Source organism: Dama dama, chromosome 9, assembly GCF_033118175.1.
Source record: "Dama dama isolate Ldn47 chromosome 9, ASM3311817v1, whole genome shotgun sequence".
Classification (NCBI taxonomy): domain Eukaryota; kingdom Metazoa; phylum Chordata; class Mammalia; order Artiodactyla; family Cervidae; genus Dama; species Dama dama.
Genome location: NC_083689.1, coordinates 7209363 through 7230681, shown reverse-complemented (window position 1 = coordinate 7230681; position 21319 = coordinate 7209363). Strand labels below are relative to the sequence as shown.

General features: G+C 63.7%; 1 protein-coding gene across 1 annotated transcript in view; it reads left to right on the top strand.

The window, feature by feature from the left end:
• The window catches only part of OBSCN (obscurin, cytoskeletal calmodulin and titin-interacting RhoGEF), a 235604-nt gene extending 215024 nt beyond the window's left edge, over window positions 1-20580 (top strand). Inside the window, exons 93-120 of the mRNA XM_061149525.1 lie at window positions 4341-4427; window positions 6391-6608; window positions 7090-7213; window positions 7295-7391; window positions 7707-7822; window positions 8341-8453; window positions 8606-8780; window positions 8940-9027; window positions 9915-10115; window positions 10792-10852; window positions 11332-11409; window positions 11775-11947; window positions 12037-12063; window positions 12706-12858; window positions 12943-12988; window positions 13130-13207; window positions 13538-15548; window positions 16105-16185; window positions 16502-16612; window positions 16829-16996; window positions 17701-17823; window positions 18324-18494; window positions 18760-18844; window positions 19066-19305; window positions 19538-19761; window positions 19884-19959; window positions 20085-20234; window positions 20338-20580. Coding sequence (XP_061005508.1) covers window positions 4341-4427; window positions 6391-6608; window positions 7090-7213; window positions 7295-7391; window positions 7707-7822; window positions 8341-8453; window positions 8606-8780; window positions 8940-9027; window positions 9915-10115; window positions 10792-10852; window positions 11332-11409; window positions 11775-11947; window positions 12037-12063; window positions 12706-12858; window positions 12943-12988; window positions 13130-13207; window positions 13538-15548; window positions 16105-16185; window positions 16502-16612; window positions 16829-16996; window positions 17701-17823; window positions 18324-18494; window positions 18760-18844; window positions 19066-19305; window positions 19538-19761; window positions 19884-19959; window positions 20085-20234; window positions 20338-20515 — 5453 coding nt within the window. The 3' untranslated portion in view covers window positions 20516-20580. The remainder of the gene's footprint in view (window positions 1-4340; window positions 4428-6390; window positions 6609-7089; window positions 7214-7294; window positions 7392-7706; window positions 7823-8340; window positions 8454-8605; window positions 8781-8939; window positions 9028-9914; window positions 10116-10791; window positions 10853-11331; window positions 11410-11774; window positions 11948-12036; window positions 12064-12705; window positions 12859-12942; window positions 12989-13129; window positions 13208-13537; window positions 15549-16104; window positions 16186-16501; window positions 16613-16828; window positions 16997-17700; window positions 17824-18323; window positions 18495-18759; window positions 18845-19065; window positions 19306-19537; window positions 19762-19883; window positions 19960-20084; window positions 20235-20337) is intronic.
• Window positions 20581-21319: the final 739 nt, after the last annotated feature.

The window sequence follows — 21319 nt, the reverse complement described above, 5'->3', positions numbered from 1 at the left end:
CATGGGGGACACATGGTCACCACCACGCCTCATTCCCCAGACCCCCGGAGGAGGCACTGTCACTGTTTCAAGGGTGAAGGGCCTGGGGCTCTAAGCCGAGACATTCCTCCCGGGGGGTGCACAGTCAAGCAGGGTTTGGAGCCAATGTCCTAAGCGGAACGAGTTACCACACTGCCGGTCCACTCGGATAGCTCAGCCCCCAGCACTGGCTGATCTGTAACCCTCGCTATTCCGACTGTTTCCTTTGTAGTCACTGAGCAGGAGACTAAGGTCCCCAAGAAAACCGTCATCATGTAAGTGCAGGCGTGTTCCTAACCTTCCCTCTGACTGCAGTGCTCCCTGCATGCCTGCTAACCTTCCTGGATCTTGCCTGTGCAGCCTGGCCCCTGGCTTGCGTGACTGCTTGCTCCCACGGCCTTTGTCCACCACGCAGACTGCCAGCACTTTGCAGACACTCCCAGGGCATTCACCTCCCCTTGAGACCTTGGCTACCACATTTCAAAGCTGTCCCTTCCAGGGTCCAGGTACCCTCTCCATGGCTCTGTTGTCTCAGCAGGGTTGACTTATTCTGCACGTCCCAGGGCTCACCCAGGGCGTGGACTCAGTCATACTAGTCAGGGAAGAGCAAGGCCTGAAAGTTTCCTCTCCAGTGTGCTGGAGGCAGAATGCTGCCATCTGGTATCCTAGGACCTAGAGCATTGTCCAGGGGAACTTTCTGTGATGATGGAAGTGATCTCTATTTTACACCCCACTCCAGCAGCCACTAGCTGCATGTGGCTACTGAGCCTTTGTCTAGTGTGGCTGAAGAATTGGATTTTAAAATTTATTTAATTTTAGTTAATTTGATTGTAATTAAAATAGTGTAACCTTAATGAACAGTACAGCTCTAGGGTCCTTAGAGGTCTCCAAACAGCCCTCACACTGAGAAGGTGGGGAAACTGAGGTTCAGGGGAGAGACAAGCCTTGCTCAGGGGGGCTCATGATCGGAAGCTGGCTGAGAACTCCTTTCCTTGATGCCACAGCCACTGTCCCCTTCTCCATTCTCCAGTGCCTTCAAGGCTGAGGAAAAGCCATACATATCGTTGATAATTAAATAATACAAGAGGTGCAAAGCAGTCCAGAGCTAGGTGAATGCACAGAAGGCAGGACTGGTTTTGACCTGGATGATCTGGAAAGATTTGCAGTCGGAGATGTATGAAGTGGAAGGGTGGAAGAGCTTGCAAAAGCCAGCAGGCGATAGAAACTATGATTTCCTAAAGCCAGATGTCTGGGAGGCTGTAAGATGGGGAACCTCTTAATTCCCCCTAGGCAGAAGACCTCCTGTAGGGGCCTGCAGCTAGTAATGTTGCTGCAGAACCCATCTTCAGACATTGGGTAGGTCCTGGGTCAGTCCTTCCCTGACTTTCTCCCTTCTCCCCCAGAGCAGAGTGCGACCTCACAGTAGATGGGACTGCCTGGGGCAGAAAGAAGTCCCATCCCTGGAGGTCTGCAGCCATGCCAGAGCTCCTGCAGATCAGCTCTACATTTCATCTGTGAGGGGAGCGTTATCATCTACGTTTTATGAATAAAAACATGAAGGAGCAGAGATGGGGCCAGGCAGCCCCACTGGGGACTCATGCATATGGGAGGCTGGACTAGGTAACTCACAAGGCGTCCTCACGCCCAGTCTTTTCCAGGCTTAGGGAGGTAGTAGCCATCACCCTGCAAGGACATGTATCCCCTCACCTGAGGAGTGGAGAGCGGCAACTGCCTGGCACCGCACCCCCCAAGGGCACAGCACACAGTGAGGAGCTCTGGGGAGCCACGGGTACCAGAAGGAGACAGGGCTTGGAGAGAGGCTCCTGCCACCTGGCGGGCGGCCTCCAGTGCTGTGCTGCGGGGCTCGGAGCAGGAGGCCTCTGCGTCCTCATGGGGGCAGCAGTGAGCCGAGCTCAGGGGAGCGTTTAGGAGGAGTGGGCTCACTGTCTTGCCTCAGCAAATCAGGCCACTTGAGGCCAGAAGGTGGGTCCTTGCTCAGGTTGCCCTGACATTTGGGCAGTCTCTGACTCAGGAACAAGCCTCGTGTGAAGCAGGAAGGCGGGCCTGTGGCCCTGAATAGGCCGCGTCTCCATGCCTCAGCTTCCCCACCAGTGAAGGGGGCACTGCGCTTCCCCTTGACCAGTGGAGGGCCAGTGGAGGCAGGATCTGTCATCGCTCTGCACCCCGAGGCGTGGCCACACAGCTCTGTGCCCGTGCCCGCGAGTCACGGCTCCCGGTTGGAGCCGTGAGTTAGCCAGAAGTAAAGCTCAACAAGAGAGAGACAGAGTCCTAGTCATTGCAGGCAGCTGGTAGCAGCACTGAGTTGTCACCACATGCATGCCAGATCCCTCGTCCTGAGCCCAAGAGGAAATGCAGGTTCTAGGGCCCAGGAGAGCTCTGTTACTGAACGTGTTCCTGCTCCCTGCCTGTTACTCATTTCACCCTCAGTACCTGGCACACTAGGGTACTAGTTGGCAGAGGAGGGCCTGGGCTGATGGGTGGACTTCTGACTCTTGGCTCTGGGAAAGTCTCAAGCCCTTTTTCAACCTTGTCTGCACCTGTCAAAGGGGATCAGATGCACCGCCCAGAATTGCTGCAAGGCTCCTGGCCAGAGCCCCATGCACACTCACATGCACATGGACTTGAGTTCTCTCCCCTCATCCCCCTGCATCCCCATCTGACCTCACGGGCTGAGCTCACACCGCCCATGACGGCAAGGCCATGCCCAGAGGCAGGTGTCTTTGCCAGGCCTCACATCCCAGACCCAGAGGCCCAAAGCACGGGCTGCAAGTCCAAACTCTGGCGCTCCCCTGGCTCCGCAGTCCCTGACGAGGATCTCTGAGGCACCTGCCCTCTGAGAAGCACCCCAAACCCCCGCCGCCCTCCTGCCATGATACAGAGCACGGAGCAAGCGTGGGACTGACGAGGAAGGCGGTATGGCTTGTCCCTGCACCCCTGTCCCTCAGCTCTGTAAGGAGGGCTGGTGTCTCCAGAACGAGACAGCCACACATAGGAAGGGAGATTGGCACGTGGCGTTACAGACCCATCTGAGGTGGAAGAGACCTGAGTGACTGCATGCACCTCCCCCCATGCCTCACCTCTCATTTTGAGATCTGTACACTAGAGCCCAGGTGTACGCAGATGGCCAGATGAAACTGTGCTTTGGTACTTTGGTTCTTTGGGTGGGGATCTGGAGACTGGGCACTGGCGCATGTGCAATTTCACCACTTGCCTGCTTGGACACTAACCTGACCTCCCTTGCTGGCCCCCGAATGTGCTGACGGCAAGGGCGCCGGGCGAGGCTGTGGGTCTCTGTGCCCATCTCCTCTCGGCCCTCTCCCCACAGAGAGGAGACCATTACCACTGTGGTGAAGAGCCCCCGTGGCCGACGCCAGTCCCCCAGCAAGTCTCCCTCCCGCTACGGTCACCCCGCCAGCCTGCCCAGGCCAGGCCCGCTGGCTCCTGAGCTGCCGCCCTCGCCAGAGGCCAGCAGACCCTCCAGGCCCAAGGCAGAGCCAGGCCGGCGGCCCGCTGTGCCCACTCTGTTCGTGACGGAGCCTGAGACCCACATGGCAGGCCTGCCGGGGGGCACCAGGCCCCAGCCCAAATGGGTGGAGGTTGAGGAGACCATTGAAGTCCGGGTGAAGAAGGCTGGCTCAAAGGGTGCGTCTCTGGCCAGAGAGACGCCTGGCAGCTCTGAGGAGCTTCGCTTCACGCTGCCTGGAAGGGTGTCTGGAGGAGACCCAAATACAAACAACTCCAACAACAAGCTGCTGACCCAGGAGCCCCCGGCCACGGTCACTGCTGGAGAGCCCCTAATCTTCTGCGTGGAAACGGGGCCAGAGAGCCCTGAGCCGTCCCCTCCCTGGGGTGATGAAGAGGAAGCCCCCCTGGAGGAGGAGAGAGATGCCTCCCAGGGGGAGGAGCCTCTGGGTACTGATGGTCTGCAGGGCCGTGACCCCAAGATCCTCATGCACCATGGCCGTGCCCTCACCCTGGCCGACCTGGAGGATTACGTGCCCCAGGAAGGGGAGACCTTCGGCTGCAGTGGCCCCAGGCCTAGTGCTGCTGATGACCCGCCCTGCGAAATCTCGGTGCTGCAGAGAGAGATCGGCGAGCCCACCGTGGGGCAGCCCGTCCTGCTGAATGTGGGGCGCCCCCCAGACTCCCGGGCCCCCCCTGGCTGCTTTGGCCACGTGCCCAGGCCCCGGGAGGCGTTTCCATCGGGGCCGCAGGGCCGGGGCCCCACGGGCATCTCCTTCTGCTTTCGGGAGGCCCGGGCTGGAGGCACCGCAACCCAGAAGCCTTCCTTCTGCACTCAGGTTCAGCGCTCTGCGGACAGCGGCCAGAGCAGCTTCAAAACCGAGGTTTCAACCCAGACGGTCAGCTTTGGGACCGTGGGGGAGACTGTCACCCTACACATTCGCCCAGACCGGGACATGGACCCCAGCCCCTCCCAGGGCTGAGGCCAAGACCCGCAGGGACAGGGTGGCTGGGGCTGAGATGAGAGACTCTTGGACCTGGGATCCCGCTGACAAAGCTACCCTGCTTGCACGGGGTGGCGGGAAGAGGAAAGCGGCATTGGGACCTGCCCGGCACCAGCATCAACTCACCTCACAGCCGCCTTGGGTTTCCAATCAGGAGAGAGTCCCAAAGCTGGCATGCCTCAGACACGGGTGCTCTGACCTCCCCTGGCTGTCCACCAACTCAGGACTCCAGCCTGCCCTCCCCTTCCAAACCAGGCGATTCCTACCTCACAGGACTTGGTCGTCACCTGAGGACGGTGCACGCATCCGTGATCTCAGAGGCTCCTCAAGCTGCTCTGAGAGCACGGACCGGACTGACTTGCAGGCTGCCGCTCTGGGCTCGGGGCTGCAGACACGGGGAAGGCGCTCGGGCATCCTTCCTGCTCTGATCACCAGGCAGGGGCCACATGGGCCCTGCGTGTGCCAGCTTAGGCCGCAGTCCCAGTGTCCAGGCCTGGTCCATCCCTGGCTCTCACCCAGGCTGTGGGTCCCCTCAAACCCCATCTAAGCCCTGGATACCTTTCTTGGCCTCCAGGAGGCCTGTGTGGGGCTCAGCTCTACAGGCCCTCCTGGGCCTTCTCAGCAGAGTGGACCAGGGTCTGTGCATGGGAAGCAGTCCCATCAGTCAACCCTGATGATGCTAATAAACCGGTTCCTTGCATTGCCTCTGCTTTTCTCATTTTTGCTTCTCCACCTGGTGGTTCCGGCGTCTCAGGAGGGAGGGACCCTCCTGGCCCAGGAGACCCACCAATGGACAGCTCAGGCCCTTTCCACTGGCAGCCCTGGGTGGACGCCCAGCGTCAACCTGTGGGTCCTGGTCAGTCCTACGGGTCCTGGGTGGAGGCGTGACAGCTCGCCTATCCAGCTTGCCCACATGTGGGCTACAGGGCTGGTCACAGGTGCACACAGTGGGGCTGCAGTGTCCATAGTAGTTGCCCCCAGTCTGCTGGGGGTCAGGCAGGTCATCCTGCATCCCGTGAGCCTGGGTCCTTTGTCAGAGCCATGCAGGCATGATGGGTCAGGGGTCCTGACAACCTCCTTGGGGTGGGGAAGCACAGGATGGTCGCCCCAGCACCACAGACTGCAGACAGACAGCAGCCTGCCCAGTGGCCTCTTCAACCTGGGGGGCCCAAGAATGTAGCAGATCAACAGGAGGGAGGCTCTGGAGCATTGGAGAGCCCTCCATAGAGAGAACCTTTCTGGAAATGGAGTGGTGGGCATCCCAGAACAGCCACAGGGGGACTGGCAGTCAGGTGGAGGAGGCGCTGAATTGGGGGCTGAGGGCAGGAAGCCAAGTGCCTGGAGGGTCTGAAGCTTCCCTTGGGGAGTTATGTGGGGGGCTGGGCAGGGACCAGGTGACAGTGTGGTGGTCTGGGTCGGGCTGCTGGGTGGGGAGTGGGGGCTGCCCTGGGAGGCAGGAAGGCAGCCCGCCCTGTGAGGAGCTCTCGGCTCCTGATCTGGCATCAGGCTGTGCTTAGCTTTCCTGGAACGTGGGGCTGGACCCACCTGGGCCTGGGTGACCTAGTACCCTCGGATCCAGAGTGGGATACAGAGCAAGGCCAGCCCAGGATGACTGGATGGGACTGAGACCAAGGGGCTGCCCAAAGTGGACAGTGGGGTCCAGGCCCAGCTGTCCCTGTGGGAACTGATGTTCTCATGAGGGCATCTGGGCGACACCCTGGGGGTGGACCAGTCTAGCACTTGCTGCCTGGAGTGCCATCTCTGGCACAGACCCCTTCTCAGGGGCCTCCACCTTCCACGCTTCCTGAACCCAGCGGGTGGGAAGGGTCCCCCTCGCGGGCCCCAGCCCCCCTCACTCCTGTGCGTCGACCTGCCTCTCCTACAGACGCTGCCATCCCAGCCCCCGCTGCCCCGGGGCAGGAGAGCACGCCCATCCAGAGGACACAGACGTGCCCTGAGGCTCCAGGACCTTCCACAGGGGATCACAGCAGCCCCAGCCCCAGCCCTGGGGGGCCGCCTGCACTCCAGGAGGCCAGCCCGGAGCCCCCAGCTGTGGAGGCTGGGGCTCCATCCCGTGAGGCTGGGCAGCAGGGTGAAGGCAAAGTACCCCTGCTTCCGGGACCCCTGCCCCCACCCATAACAGCCCCTCCTTTCTGACCCCACCTTGGTTACTTTGGGTGCCCTCCCCTGGGGGTGAACTGGCAGAGCCTGAGGACCCCCAACATTCTGTTGGCTCTACATGTCGGGGGTCCTGGACAAGGCCTGCCCCCTCGCTCAGCCTATGGAACTGGATGCTGGGATGGGCTCCGGGAGGTCCTGCCCACTCTCAGCATGTGGCCCCCTGTGGTCAGCCCTCAGCCTGGGTCCCCGGTGCTCCTGGGGAGGAAGGGAGAGGAGGAGAGGAAGGGCGTGGGAATGGGGAGGAGGGGGAGGGGAAGGGGAGAGACTAGGGAAGAGCAGGGGAAGGAATGAGGGGGGAGGAGGAGGAGGGGGGAGAGGGGAGGGAGTGGAGGGCAAGGAGGAGGACAGGAAGGGGCAGAAGTGAGCGCAGCCCCGGTAGACCAGACCCCCGGGTGTGCTGCAGGGCCCTACCCCCGGCCCAGGGGCTGAGGTGCCCCTGCGGGGTTGGGGCGCTGAGTCTATGCTCAAGGACCCGGTGTTCTTGGAGCCCCTGCTCTGCCTGTGCTCCTGTCTGCTGGGCCCCGGAGGTGATGCAGAGGCCTGTCCTGGGGAATTGTCCCCGGCCCTGTCCCGGGCTCCATCTCACTGGGCCCCTTGCTTCCCACCAGGCGAGCCTCCAAAGGCGCCTCAGCCTCACTCCCACGAGGGCCTGGAGCAGACGGCTCAGGCACACGCTGAGGTCTCGGAACGTACGGTGCCCATCCGGTAACCTCCCAAGCTGGCTGGGGGGTGGGGGGACGTCCTGGGGGCAGGGTGGAGCGTGGGAAAAGGAGAGCATAGGGGTGGGATCACAGCACCCCTACACTCTCCTTACCAGGGCAGGGGGAGGCCACCCCTGGGGCAAGGAAAGTGGGGGGAGCTCGCTTCTTTACCTCGGACTGGGGCCACGGGCTGTATATCCCCTCCCAGAGAGTCTCCTGCAGCCCCCTGAGTAGGCAAGGGGCAAGAACGCCATCTCAGCCTCCCATGCCCCAAGAGTGGAAGGGCGAGGCAGACAGCTAATTCCACTCCATGCCCCAGGATGGAGGGCCCTGCCTGGCCAGGAGCAGGTGAGCTCTGGGATGTCCACAGCCACGTGTTCACGGAGACCACACACAGGACGTACGTGTACCAGACCAGCGACACACCTGCTGCAAGTAGGTGGAGGCCTGGCAGGTCGCACGTGTGCCTTCCATGCCCCAGGCTAAGGAGAGATTTCCATGGAAAGGCCGGCAAAGCCTCCTGGCGCATCCCAGCCTTACTGTGGCCAGGGCCCCTGCTGCCTCTCTGCTTGGGTCCCCTCAGAAGGCATCGCTGGGAGGGGAGAGGAGGCAGCAGTGACCGGGACATCAGGGCCTGTACCCCATGCAGAGCTGGCATAGTCTTGTGGCCCGCCCTCAGAGAGCTGAGGCTGAAGCAGGGAAGACAGGGGTTGCATTTCTGGACCATCAGGGATGGGTCCCTTCCCTTGGAGGCAGCTGGGCTCTTTCACCCTGGAGTATGTCTCAGGGCCTTCCTGCCCAGCCCGGGCAGCAAGACACACCTGGGGTTGCTGCCAGTCCACCCATGTCTGGGTCTCTGTGAATGGAGGCCAGGCATCAGAAGATTTCAGCGCAGGATAGGCTGTGGCGGATGCAGCCTGGCTCTTGCCCACCGGCTGCTTCCCCCACCCCAGGCCCCCCGTCCATGCAGGTCACCATTGAGGACGTGCAGGCCCAGAGTGGCAGTACGGCGCAGTTCCAGGCTGTCATTGAGGGCAACCCGCAGCCCACAGTGACCTGGTACAAGGTAGGGCCAGGCCTGGGTGAGGGCCTGCGGGAGGGGTGAGGTGTGACGCCCCCTCTGGACTGGGCACGGCGCTCACCGAAGGTCAGGCTGGGCCGTGGTGCTGGGGTCCCCCAGGGTGAACTGATGGCCTCCCCACCCTCCCGTGTCTCCAGGACGGCACCCAGCTGGGAGCTGACCCCCGGCTCAGCCAGCAGCAGGAAGGGACCACCTACTCCCTGGTACTCAGGGACGTGGCCCAGCACGACGCAGGTGTCTACACGTGCCTGGCCCACAACCCTGGCGGCCAGGTGCTGTGCAAGGCAGAGCTGCTGATCCACGGGGGTGAGTGCGGGACCCCTTCCCAGGCCTTGTCTTGGCTCCATGCCGGTGTGGGGGCCATGGGTATGGGGGTCCCCTGAGCTCTCACAGGTTCAGGCACGGGAAGCTGCTCCAGCATGAAGCTGGGGGACAGAGGGGCTGGGTGATCATCTTTACTCACTCTTACAGCCTCCCCTTCCCTGGCTACGCGGGACAGTGAGCGCAGCTCTAGGAGGAAACTGCACTCCTTTTATGAGGTCATGGAGGAAATTGGAAGGTACCGTCCCTATACCAGCTCCAGGAGCCTCGTCTGCTGGAGCCCCACCCCCCTAAGACTCTCCGGCCCAGCCTCCCAGAGTTCCTATGTGCCAGTTTACGACCAGGAGCCCCCAGCCCTCCCGCCCACTGCACCCCTCATCCCCCCTTAGAGCTCGCTGAACTCCCTCAACCCAGAGCCCTGCCTCCCCAGCCCTCACCCTCTGGAGCCCCTGCCTCCTGCAAACGCCTGTCCACAGAGTACCCGCTGCCCATGCCAACTTGGCCTCCTCCAGTGCCCACTGCCGCAGCGGGCACCTCTCCTCTCAGGAAACCGCCTCCCCCAGAAGCCCCGCCCCCAAGCCCTGCCCCCAGGAGCCCCGCCCCCAAGCTCTGCCCCCAGGAGCCCCGCCCCCGAACTCTGCCCCCAGGAGCCCCGCCCCCAAGCTCTGCCCCCAGGAGCCCCGCCCCCAAGCTCTGCCCCCCAGGAGCCCCGCCCCCGAGCTCTGCCCCCGGGGCCCCGCCCCCAAGCTCTGCCCCCAGGAGCCCCGCCCCCAAGCTCTGCCCCCAGGAGCCCCGCCCCCAAACTCTGCCCCCAGGAGCCCCGCCCCCAAGCTCTGCCCCCAGGAGCCCCGCCCCCAAGCTCTGCGCCCCAGGAGCCCCGCCCCCGAGCTCTGCCCCCGGGGCCCCGCCCCCAAGCTCTGCCCCCAGGAGCCCCGCCCCCAAGCTCTGCCCCCAGGAGCCCCGCCCCCAAACTCTGCCCCCAGGAGCCCCGCCCCCAAGCTCTGCCCCCAGGAGCCCCGCCCCCAAACTCTGCCCCCAGGAGCCCCGCCCCCAAGCTCTGCCCCCAGGAGCCCCGCCCCCAAGCTCTGCCCCCAGGGCCCCCAGCGCGCTGTGCCCTCCCCCCAGGGGTGTGTTCGGCTTCGTGAAGAGGGTGCAGCACAAGGGCAACCAGATGGCCTGCGCTGCCAAGTTCATTCCGCTGCGGAGCAGGACGCGTGCCCAGGCTTATCGAGAACGGGACATCCTAGCAGGCCTGAGCCACCCGCTGGTCACTGCACTGCTGGACCAGTTTGAGACCCGGAAGACCCTGATCCTCATCCTGGAGCTGTATCCACCTCACCCTGAGGGTGCCAGGTGGCGGGGCGGGAGGTGGGGGGGAGTGCCCTGGCAGACGGGTCTGCAGGGCTGGGTGGGGTCTGTGGTGCTAGTGATCCCAGGCCCAACTGCCTGATGGGGGCAGCCTGTGCTGCTGGCAGTGCGATGCTGCCTGACTATCTGCCCGCCCCCCGGCCCCGACCCCCCGCACAGAGCTCCCAGCTCCCAGTCCCTTGGGTAAGGAATTTAGGCACCGCTTCATTGAGAAATCTGTCTCCTCCTGCTCCCCGCATTGACCTCCAGCAGGAAACCTGGGCTTCTTACCTGTCTTCGGCATGCCCCAGGCACTGATGCATCTTTGCCAACCCATGCTCCAGAGAGGGGCACACGCCCCCACCCACCCACCCACCCATCCGTGCGCGTGGCCCAGCTGGGGGCCTCGCCACACCCCCACCTCCCCCGTCAGCATCGCCTGCAGGAGTCGGGGTGGCGTGCCACTCCCATTCTGCTGCCTCCCACTGTCCTCGGTCCCTCTACTTGGGGGGCTTTGTCCTGCCCATCCTCCTCAACCACGAGCACCAGCCTCCCCAGCATAGCCCCACCCCCGCCTGGAGATAAGACTCCCCCCAGGCAGCGCAAGGCTGAGAGGGTTCAAGAGCCTAGAGCTTTCCTTGACAGAGACTCCCAGGTGCTCGTCGGAGGAGCTGCTGGACCGCCTGTTCAAGAAGAGTGTGGTGACCGAGGCCGAGGTGACTGACTGCTGCCCGGCTGCCCACCCAGCTGCAGGGCTGCGTGTGGGCCTGGCCAGGCCTCCCGCTGCCCCAGCCCAGACCAGACCAGCTCCCAACAGAGCACTCCCCCTCAGAGACCCTCACGGGCTGCTGCAGCTCCTGTCAGCTCTCAAAGCCCTCTGGTGGCCGGGGCTCCCTGCTTTTCCACCCCCGATGGGACTGACCAAGCTGCCCAGCCCTTGCCTGCTCCCCCGGCCCCCTCCTGCTTTCCTCAAGCTGCTCCATACACCCAAACCCATCCACCTGGGGGCCCAGAGGAATCTCCCAGCTACAGGGCTCCCTGGGGCTTTGCACGGAACCTGTCCTGCAGGAGCCCCCCCGAACCCCGGGCTCAGATCTGGAGGGAAGTGGAGGTCCTGTTGGTGGGAGCAGGCAGGGAGGTGAGGAGAGGGGTGCTGGAGGCTGGCCAGCTCACCTGAGCACCAGCTCTGCCGCAGGTCAAGGTCTACATCCAGCAGCTGGTGGAGGGGCTGCACTTCCTGCATAGTCAAGGCATCCTTCACCTGGACATAAAGGTACACGGCTTCCTGCTGCCCCCAAGCCCCCAGGCTCCCAGGAGCTGCTGGGAGCCTGGGGCCTATAGGCTGAGGGGGTGAAGGCCCAACACTTCCAGTTCCCTCTGAGGACTTCCTCACCTCTGGGGACAGGGAGCTCACCGCCTCACAGCAGCCCCTTCACCTTCAGGTGGGGGGCAGCTCTGATGGAGCAGAAGCCATCTCTGAGGGCGCTGAAACCTGCTCCCGGGGCTGCCTATGGTCTCATGCTGGCCTCACCCTCCGGTGGGGGCAGCCCCTCAGAGACCCCTGAGTGTCCCCAGGCCTGGGAGCCTGGGGGTTCCTTCCTCAGGGTGTGCTCACCCACTCCCGACTCTGCCTGACAGCCCCCCAACATCCTGATGGTGCATCCTGCCCGGGAAGACATTAAAATCTGTGATTTTGGCTTTGCCCAAAAAATCACCCCGGGAGAGCCACAGTACAGCAAGTATGGCTCCCCCGAGTTTGTGGCCCCCGAGATCATCGAACAGACCCCCGTGAACGAGGCTTCCGACATCTGGTGAGTGGGGGCGGGGGCGGGTAGGAGGGCCTCCACCTCCCCATCGGACCAGGTCTGGAGAGACTCACAGCTGTGATTTTGTTCTGCAGGGCCATGGGGGTCATCACCTACCTCAGGTGAGCAGACCCCTGCTCCCGTCAGCTCTCTCCTCCAAAGCCAGCCCAGACCCCTCCTCAGCAGGCCAATGGGAAGCTGTTGAACTGCTAACTGCTCCTTGGCTCAGAGACGCAAGACCCGAGGGGCAGCTATCTTGGGAACATGCCGTCAGCCAGTTCTGATATGGGCTTTCTGCCAAGCGCTTCTCACTCACACCCTGTCACAGAGGACCTCTGCTAGGTCATGGGCAGAGCACGGAGCTCTTTCCCTAATGGGTCCGGGTAGTTTGTCCAGAGGTCCCTTTTAACAGCTATTGCTGCCCCGAGGGCATTATTGCCACCTCAGGCTAAGTCCAGGTGCCAACTCAAGATGACACTTGATCCCTTATCCCAGGCCAAGCCTGGATCCTCACCCCAGCCTAAGACTAGATACCCACTGCAGGCTTAGCCTGGATCCCAGCTCCAAGCTGGATCTCTGGGCAAATCTGAGACACGTGCTGGGATTCTCAGGGCTGAAGGAGAGAGGTGTCAGGAGGCATCTCCAGTCAGGGCTGGGGCCCCCAGTCACTACCATCCCCGTGAGACCCCTGTCCTGGCAACCTGCCTCCCATGGACCCAGAAATTCAGGTCACAGCTGAAGGCTAGCCATGTTTCTGCTTACAGCCTAACATGCTCATCCCCATTTGCTGGAGAGAGTGACCGAGCAACCCTTCTAAATGTCCTGGAAGGGCGGGTGTCCTGGAGTAGCCCCATGGCCACCCACCTCAGTGAGGATGCCCAGGACTTTATCAAGGCTGCTCTGCAGAAGGCCGTGGGGTGAGTACACACTTCTGAGGTCCCGGGCTTGTCTCAGTGACCAGATAACCTCAGCCTGACCTGGACCTTCCTTTCCTCCCCCAGGGCTCGGCCCAGTGCTGCCAAGTGCCTCGCCCATCCCTGGTTCCAGGTGAGTAGGCTGAACGTGGGCTGGCCTGGCTCACAGCAGGGGGAAAGTGAGGCCAAGAAGAGTGGGGGCCTGCCTGGGCTGCAGGATGCCCCAGGGGCTCCCCCCACCCCCAACGTGGCTCTCTTACCTGGGCGCCCCCAGAAGTCTGTGCCCGCAGAGGAGGCCCACTTCATCAACACCAAGCAGCTGAAGTTCCTCCTGGCCCGCAGTCGCTGGCAGGTGAGCTGTGCTGCCTTGTGGAGGGCTGAGGGGGCGGGGTGCAGAAGTGGTCAGAGGCCAGAGAAGGAAATGAGGCCCAGAGGGCTGGCTCTGTGTCCCTTCTGGGTCTGCAGAGCAAGGGAGTGGGGCCAGGCACCCTTCATTTCAAGTCTTTGCTCCCTGAATCACTGCAGTGAAGCGGGGCAACACGCAACATCTCTGCCACGGTGGGGACAAGATGACACAGCCCTGGGGCCCACGTGTTTTACGGCCCACCATTCCCTGAGTTCCCCTTTGGCCTGGGAAGCAGCCGGTCCCCTGCTGACGGCCCCCTGTCCTCCATGCCCCCAGCGCTCCCTGATGAGCTACAAGTCCATCCTGGTGATGCGTTCCATCCCGGAGCTGCTCCAGGGCCCGCCCGACAGCCCGTCCCTCGGGATTGCCCGGCACCTGCGTGGCGACGCCAGCGCCTCCTCCAGCAGCTCCTCCTCCTCCGACAACGAGTTGGCCCCGTTCGCCCGGGCCAAGTCTCTGCCATCCTCCCCGGTGACCCACTCCCCGCTGCTGCACCCCCGGGGCTTCCTGAGGCCTTCGGCCAGCTTGCCTGAGGAGGCTGAGGCCTGTCCACCTGCCTCCGCCTCGGCTCTGCCCGCATCGCTGCAGGGCGAGGAGCCAGCAGCTGCCCTGGGCTGTGTGCCCCGGCAGAGTGTCATCCGAAGCCTGTTCTACCAGCAGGTGGGCGAGGGCCCAGAGCTAGGGGCCCCGTCCACAGGGGGCCGGCGGCACCCCGCCCGGCGGCGGCACCTTCTCAAGGGTGGCTACTTCTCGGGCGTCCTGCCGGGACTTCGAGAGCCACTGCTGGAGCATCGTGCACTGGAGGAGGCGGCTGCCATGGAGGAGCAGGCTGCCCTGCAGGCCACAGCAGCCTCCTTGGAGACGGCCGTGCAGATGCCCAGAGCAAGCACCCAGGAGGCCTCTGGCTCCAGCCGCTCCCTGGACCTTGACCCACCGAACACTGCCAGTTCCTCCATCAAGGCCTGCAGCAAGGGGCAGTGTCCTGCTCCGGCTCCCCTGAGCCCTCAGAATGCCCGAGAAGAGGGCGTGCCTGGAGGGGGTGCACGTGCCGGGGAGAAGGAGCATCCAGAGGGGACCCCGCAGGGGCTGAGACTACCATCTGCCAGTGGTGATGTGTGTCCCACTCAGCCAGAGGGGTCGTCCCAGGACCTCTGTGGAGGGCAGGCTGCCCCTTTCTCTCAGCCCCAGTGGGTCCCGGCCCCCCAGGACAGTGGCCCCCCTGCGGCCTTGGCACCACAGCCTCCTGGCTCCTTCCCTTCAGGGCCCTGCACAGAGGCCCTCTTGTCATCCCCCAGCCCTTCCTTCCCAGGAAAGCCTCAGGCCTCTCTGCCCCCTGCCCAAGCAAGCCCCCAGACAGACTCTCAGAGTGGGCTGAAGGCTGTCCCTCTCACCAAGAGGTCTGGACCACCCAGGCCCCCAGAGCCAGCCTCCCAGATGGGCACGGAGCCTAGCCCCTCCCTGGATGCTGAAGGCCTGGTCCAGGAGACGGAGGACCTGTCCCAGTCTTCACCCAGCCTACAGCGGCCTCAGGAGCAGGCGACCACGCGGAAGTTCTCCCTGGGGTCCCGTGGGGGATACGCAGGGGTGGCGGGCTACGGCACCTTTGCCTTTGGGGGGGACGCCGGTGGCATGCTGGGGCAGGGCCCCATGTGGGCCAAGATGACCTGGGCCGTCTCTCAGTCCTCGGAGGAGCAGGACGAGGCAGGGACCGAGAGCCCACCGCCCCAGGCCAGCACATCGCCTGTGCCCGAGGGCGATAGAGCCCTCCTGGGGGCCGCCCAGGAGTTGAGCTCGTGGGAGGACTTTGGCGAGGGCTCTCAAGTGTCGCTCGTACAGATCCGGGACCTGTCTGGGGACTCAGAAGCAGCAGACACCGTGTCCCTGGACATCTCAGAGGTGGATCCTGCCTACCTCAACCTGTCCGATCTGTATGACATCAAATATCTCCCATTTGAGTTCATGATCTTTAGGAAGATCCCCAAGCCGGTGGAGCCAGAGCGTCCATCCTCCCCTGAGTCTGAGGCTGGGGAGGAGCTGGCTGAGCTCCCGGAGGCTGCGTGGCCCTGGCCAGCCAGCCTGGAGATCACAGAGGAGCCAGAGGACATGGAGGCCCTGCTCGGGAAAGCTGCTGGCGGCAGGAAGCGCAAGTGGTCACCCCCTTCCGGCAGTCTCTTCCACTTCCCCGGAAGGCATTCGCTGCTGGAGGAACCCACAGAGCTGGGGCTACGCCAGAGGGTGAAGGCCTCGGTAGCCCACATCTCCCGCCTCCTGAGGGGCAGGCCTGAAGGTTACTACCCCTACCCTGCCCCAGAACTGGGCACATCCACGTTTCCCGCTCTGCACTTTGGGGCTCCTTGGCCAAAAGGATAGCTCTGGAGCTTGCCTGAGTGATGCAGGAAGCCCCCCAGCCTATGCTCCTTCCCCTGACCCCATGCTGCCCACCCCTCCCGGGACACACTGGCTCGTTTCTGAGGTCACCTTTGCGGCCTCCGGTCCCTCCCCATGAGCCCCTGAAGCCCAGCGTAATGCAAGTGCAGTTACACCCCCGTGGAGATTGAACTGGACCAGCCCTCCCTGATCCTGATCCCAGAGCCTTCAGCCAATGGCCGGGGGGCCCCTGAGCTGCTGGCCTCAGCTGCCTGCGGTGCCCAGCCCATAACGGGCTGATGCATGGGGTAGGGAGGGGTGGTGCCTCTGCCATGGATTTAGCTCATTGCCAATTAGACCCCTTGGGACTGGGGTTTTCTGCCACATGGGGATCCCCAGAACCTTCCTTTCATGCTCCCAGAGGAGCTGGGCCCCCAGAGTGTGACTTCCCTCCTGTGGCCACTTCCTTACTGCAGGTCTGGAGAAGGAGGGTCCTCCCCGGAAGAAGGCAGGTCTCGCTTCCTTCCGCCTGTCAGGCCTGAAGAGCAAGGACCGAGGTGGGTACACTGCCCAGAGGCGAGGCCCTGCCTGCAGCCCAAGGGACCTTACTGTGGGGAAGGGGAACCCTGTCAAGACCAATGCAGGTGGTGAGGGGCAGCTCACATCCTCAGGAGCTCAAGTGCACAGAGGGGGACTCTGGTGCCCCAGCAGTCATGAGCCGGCAGTCCTGGAAGCCTTCCTGGAGCAGGCGCTGGTGTTGGAGACGAGCCAGCTGGGGATGGGGCTCATCTCCTGTATCCCCGCAGTGGGGGTCAGGCCTTGCGCTCAGGCCCAGGGTCGCCTCTGAAGGCTCACCTTCCCTCTGTTCTCCAGCACCGTCGTTCCTAAGGGAGCTCTCGGATGAGACGGTGGTCCTGGGCCAGTCTGTGACTCTGGCCTGCCAGGTGTTGGCCCAGCCAGCTGCAAAGGCCACCTGGAGTAAAGGTAAAGAGCTCTCCTGAGGCTGAGGGCAGGGAGGCAGGGTCCTCCTTTCGGGCGCTACTCTCACTGTGTGCTTGTGGAAAGTTCGTATTCCTTTTGAGTCGAAACCAGGGACTAAGCTTCGAAACTGGGGCTCGAAGAAGGTGTGGGCCCTGGGCATGACCACCAGCCAGGGACCTGTTGGGAGCTTCTCTTGAGGCTCACTCTCTCCTGCTGCAGACGGGGCTCTTCTTGAGAGCAGCAGCCGCCTCCTCATCTCCTCTACGCTCAAGAACTTCCAGCTTCTGACCATCCTGGTGGTGACTGCTGAGGACCTGGGCGTGTACACGTGCAGTGTGAGCAATGCGCTGGGGACAGCGGCCACCACGGCCATCCTCCGCAAGGCAGGTGGGTCGGCTGTGAAGGGCCCAGGGAACGTGCGGCTCACCACCCGGGCACCCACAGCCTGGCCCTGCCAGGGGCTGGAGGCCCTGGGAGGGGACGTGGGAGCAGGGTGACACAGCTGGCCAGGCCCCCTCCCTGATGCCTCTTTGGGGACTCTTCTTCTTGCATTCCCACGGTACCTCCCTGTCTCTCCAGTAGTGCAGGAGGCTGCGGCTTCCCATTTTGTATTGCTATTACAGCCCAACCACGCTCTCAAAACATAGCGCCAGGGTGCGTTTCTGGGGGATCCAAAACAGAGGCTGCAAGCCTTGCTCTCAGACCTCTGACCTGATCCCCAGAGGGGGCCAGCCCCCACCTGCCCTGCACCACAGTTCGGCAAAGCTGAGACCCCCCTGACTAGAGCCTGGGGTTGGTGGGGGGCTGTGAGCAAGGGCCATTCCATGGGGCTCCTGGGTGGGCACTGGTGGGAGGGGAGCCTGGTGGGGTTGGGCAGGGCAGACACCTCCTGAGGCCCCTCGAAGGAGAGGCACTGGGCTCTTCCTACTAGTCAGCCTTGGAAAGGACCCCGAGTGAACTGGACCAGGTGCGGGTAGGCTCAGGGGCCTGACAGTAGGGTGCAGGAGGATGAGGCGGGCCAGCTGGGGCTCAGGGCTTCCATAGAGAGCTCATGCAAGCCCACCCCGGACTGCTGACTGTGGGCCCCGCAGAGCGCCCCTCTTCCTCGCCACGGCCGGACATCGGGGAGGTGCACGCGGACGGGGTGCTGCTGGTCTGGAAGCCTGTGGAGTCATATGGCCCTGTGACCTACATTGTGCAGTGCAGCCTGGAAGGTGTGGGACCCTCCCGAACCCGCTGCTCCTGGGGGAGGCATGGGGCCGCTCCTGGGGGAAGTGTGGTGCCCTCCTGAACCCGCCGCTCCTGGGGGAGGTGTGGGGCCCTCCTGAACCTGCCGCTCCTGGGGGAGGCATGGGGCCGCTCCTGGGGGAAGTGTGGGGCCCTCCTGAACCCGCCGCTCCTGGGGGAGGTGTGGGGCCCTCCTGAACCTGCCGCTCCTGGGGGAGGCATGGGGCCGCTCCTGGGGGAAGTGTGGGGCCCTCCTGAACCCGCCGCTCCTGGGGCAGGTGTGGGGCCCTCCCGAACCCGCCGCTCCTGGGGGAGACGTGGGGCCCTCCTGAACCTGCCACTCCTGGGGGTCCCAGAGTTGCTGTGGGCAGAAGCAGGGGGCTGGGGACCCGCCTGGCCGCTCTGCGCCCCTCTTGGGCCTCTCCACCCTGACAGGCAGTGGGCGGCCGCGGCTGGGCTGCCTCTCACGCGCTCCTGTGTGGCCCAGGCGGCAGCTGGAACACGCTGGCCTCGGACGTCTTTGACTGCTGCTACCTCACCGGCAAGCTGTCCCGGGGTGGGGCGTACACCTTCCGGACGGCCTGCGTCAGCAAGGCGGGCATGGGCCCCTACAGCAGCCCCTCGGAGCAGGTCCTCCTGGGAGGGCCCAGCCGCCTGGGTGAGCCCCTGGGCAGGCCTCTGTGGGAATGCGCCCGCCACTGCAGCCGGTCACACACTCACTTGGGGTGGTTCGTTCTGCCCACTAGGCCCCTCACCCACAACAGCCTGAGGCATGAGAGGGCAGAGTGTTGAGGGTTCAAAGAGGGTCTTCCTGTCGTGTTGGGAAAGGGTGATGGGAGAAGAGGTTGGGGGAGATGGCGGTGCAGGGTTGCCCGCCCCCAGTCATGGGGAGATGGCTATGCAGGGTTGTCCTCTTCCTACAGACTCTGAAGAGGAGAGCGGTGCTGCGGGGCCAGCACGGCCCCTCCCCAGCATGCAGACCTTCGCCTTCCAGACGCAGATGAGAAGGTGCAGGGCCTCCGGGAGGGCAGGCGGCGGGGGCAGGGCCTCCTCCACCCCACTGGCTCTTCCTGCTCCTACCCCAGCCCCGTGCGTTTGCCCCTCTGATCACTTGTGTCCACATCACCTGCCACCCTCTCCCGGACCTCCCTGCTGGGCGCGCTTCTCCAGACTGGGAGGGAGGGCGGGTTCTGGCCTGAGCCACCAGCCTGGCCTGCGCTCCCCACCAGGGGCCGCTTCAGCGTGGTGCGGCAGTGCCGGGAGAAGGCCAGTGGGCGCGTGCTGGCTGCCAAGATCGTGCCCTACCACCCCGCGGACAGGACTGCCGTGCTGCGGGAGTACGAGGCCCTCAAGGGCCTACGCCACCCACACCTGGCGCAGCTGCAGGCTGCCTACCTCAGCCCCAGGCACCTGGTCCTCATCCTGGAGCTGTGCTCCGGGCCTGAGCTGCTCCCCTGTCTGGCCGAGAGGTGAGGGGCGCCCTGGCCTGGACTCCAGGCTCAGGACCTGGCTGGAGCACTGTGGTCTGCCTCCTCACCCACCTCCTTGCCCAGCCTCCGCCCGTCAGCCCACCAGTAGATCTGGGACCTCCTTCCTAAGCCCACAGGGAAGGCTGGTGCCTCCTGATCGCCCTGGGGCTGGCCGTGGACAGAGCCTGGGTGCCCCTCCCCATGCGCCCCCTAACTGGCCCTCTGCCCCCAGGGCCTCCTACTCGGAATCAGAGGTGAAGGACTACCTGTGGCAGATACTAAGTGCCACCCAGTACCTGCATGCCCAGGGTATCCTGCATCTAGACCTCAGGTCGGAGAACATGATTGTCACAGAGTATAACCTGCTCAAGGTCATCGACTTAGGAAACGCCCAGAGCTTGGCCCAGGAGAGGGTCCTGCCCTCAGAGAGATTCAAGGACTACATGGAGACCATGGGTGCGCAGGGCGCAGACACCAGGCCTGATCTGGGGGAGGGGGGTGCCGGGAGCAAGCCCCAGTCCTGTCCCCCTGCCCCCTCCACCGCAAACAGCCTGTGACCCCCACCTGTGCATCCCCAGCTCCGGAGCTCCTGGAGGGCCAGGGTGCTGTCCCGCAGACTGACATCTGGGCCATAGGCGTTACAGCCTTCATCATGTGAGTCTCCGCGCGTGCTCTGCGGGGTGGGCGGGCGGGAAGGAAGGCTGTTGATGGTGACCCCAGGTCTCTGTGACTCCCGTCCACTGAGGGTAACGTCAGCCACGTGACCACCACGCACACAGGTTGAGCGCTGAGTACCCGGTGAGCGGCGAGGGAACGCGAGACACGCAGAAGGGCCTGCGCAAGGGGCTCATCCAGCTGAGCCGCTGCTATGCCGGCCTGTCTGGGGGCGCTGTGGCCTTCCTCCGGAGCACGCTGTGTGTGCACCCCTGGTAAGCACCTGCACCAACTCGGCCCGGCCCATGCCCCTGTGCGCTGACCTGCCCGTGGCGGGGGGAGGGGAGCGCGGTAAACGCCGCCCTTCCGTGTCTCCAGGGTCCGGCCATGTGCGTCCAGCTGCCTGCAGAGCCCGTGGCTGACGGAGGAGGGCCCAGCCAGCTCCCAGCCCGCGGCGGTGGCCTTCCCAACCACGGGTCTGCGCGTGTTTGTGCGAGAGCGCGAGAAGAGGCGGGCACTGCTGTTCAAGAAACACAGCCCGACCCGCGTGCGCTGAATCCCCGGCCTCGGGGCCGCGCCTCCACCTCTCAGGACGCCCTGCATGTGCGCACGCAGCAATAAAAGCAGCACCGATGAGCTGTCCTCTGTCTCACTGTTTTGTTCTGGGGAGAGGGTGAGGGCCCTGCCGCCTTCCTGGTGTTCGGGGGCGGGCAGGGCTGTCCTGGGCTACGGGCGGGCAAAGGCAGCGTGAGGACTGGAGCTCTGAGCCCGCGCGGTGTGGAGGCAGCTCCATGCTCTCACGGGTGGGTGGGTTTTTTTCTCTGTCAGGGTTGCTTCGGACATGGACAGGCGCCCACGAAATGTTCAGAGAAAAACTGACCGTGGGCTGCTTCCCCCACCCCTCCCCCTCACCGGCTCACCTGGCAAGGTGGGAAGGGAGCCACGGTGGGCACAGGCCTTGTGCCCTCTCGGAATGGCAGGGTTCTGGTGTGGCCAGAGAGGCTGCGGCCTCAGCTTTTCCCATCGCGGTCCTCCCTTGCCCCCCAGCGCGGCCCTACGCTGGCCGGCACCCACCTCTTGTCACATCAGTCTCCTGTCACGTGGAGCGGTACCACTGCCAGAAAAGTCCTCTGTGCGCTCCCTATTATCCCTCCTTCTCTCTCAACTCCTGGAAACCACCGAAAGGATTTTTATTTTTTTACTGTCTCCATAGTTTTGCCTTTTCCAGAATATCAAATTGTTGGAATGATATGGTATACAGACTTTTCAGATTGGCTTTTTCACTTAGTAATAATTTAAGTATCCTCCATGTCATTTTGTGGCTTCATGGAAAATTTTCCTTCAACTTTATTTTTGTAGT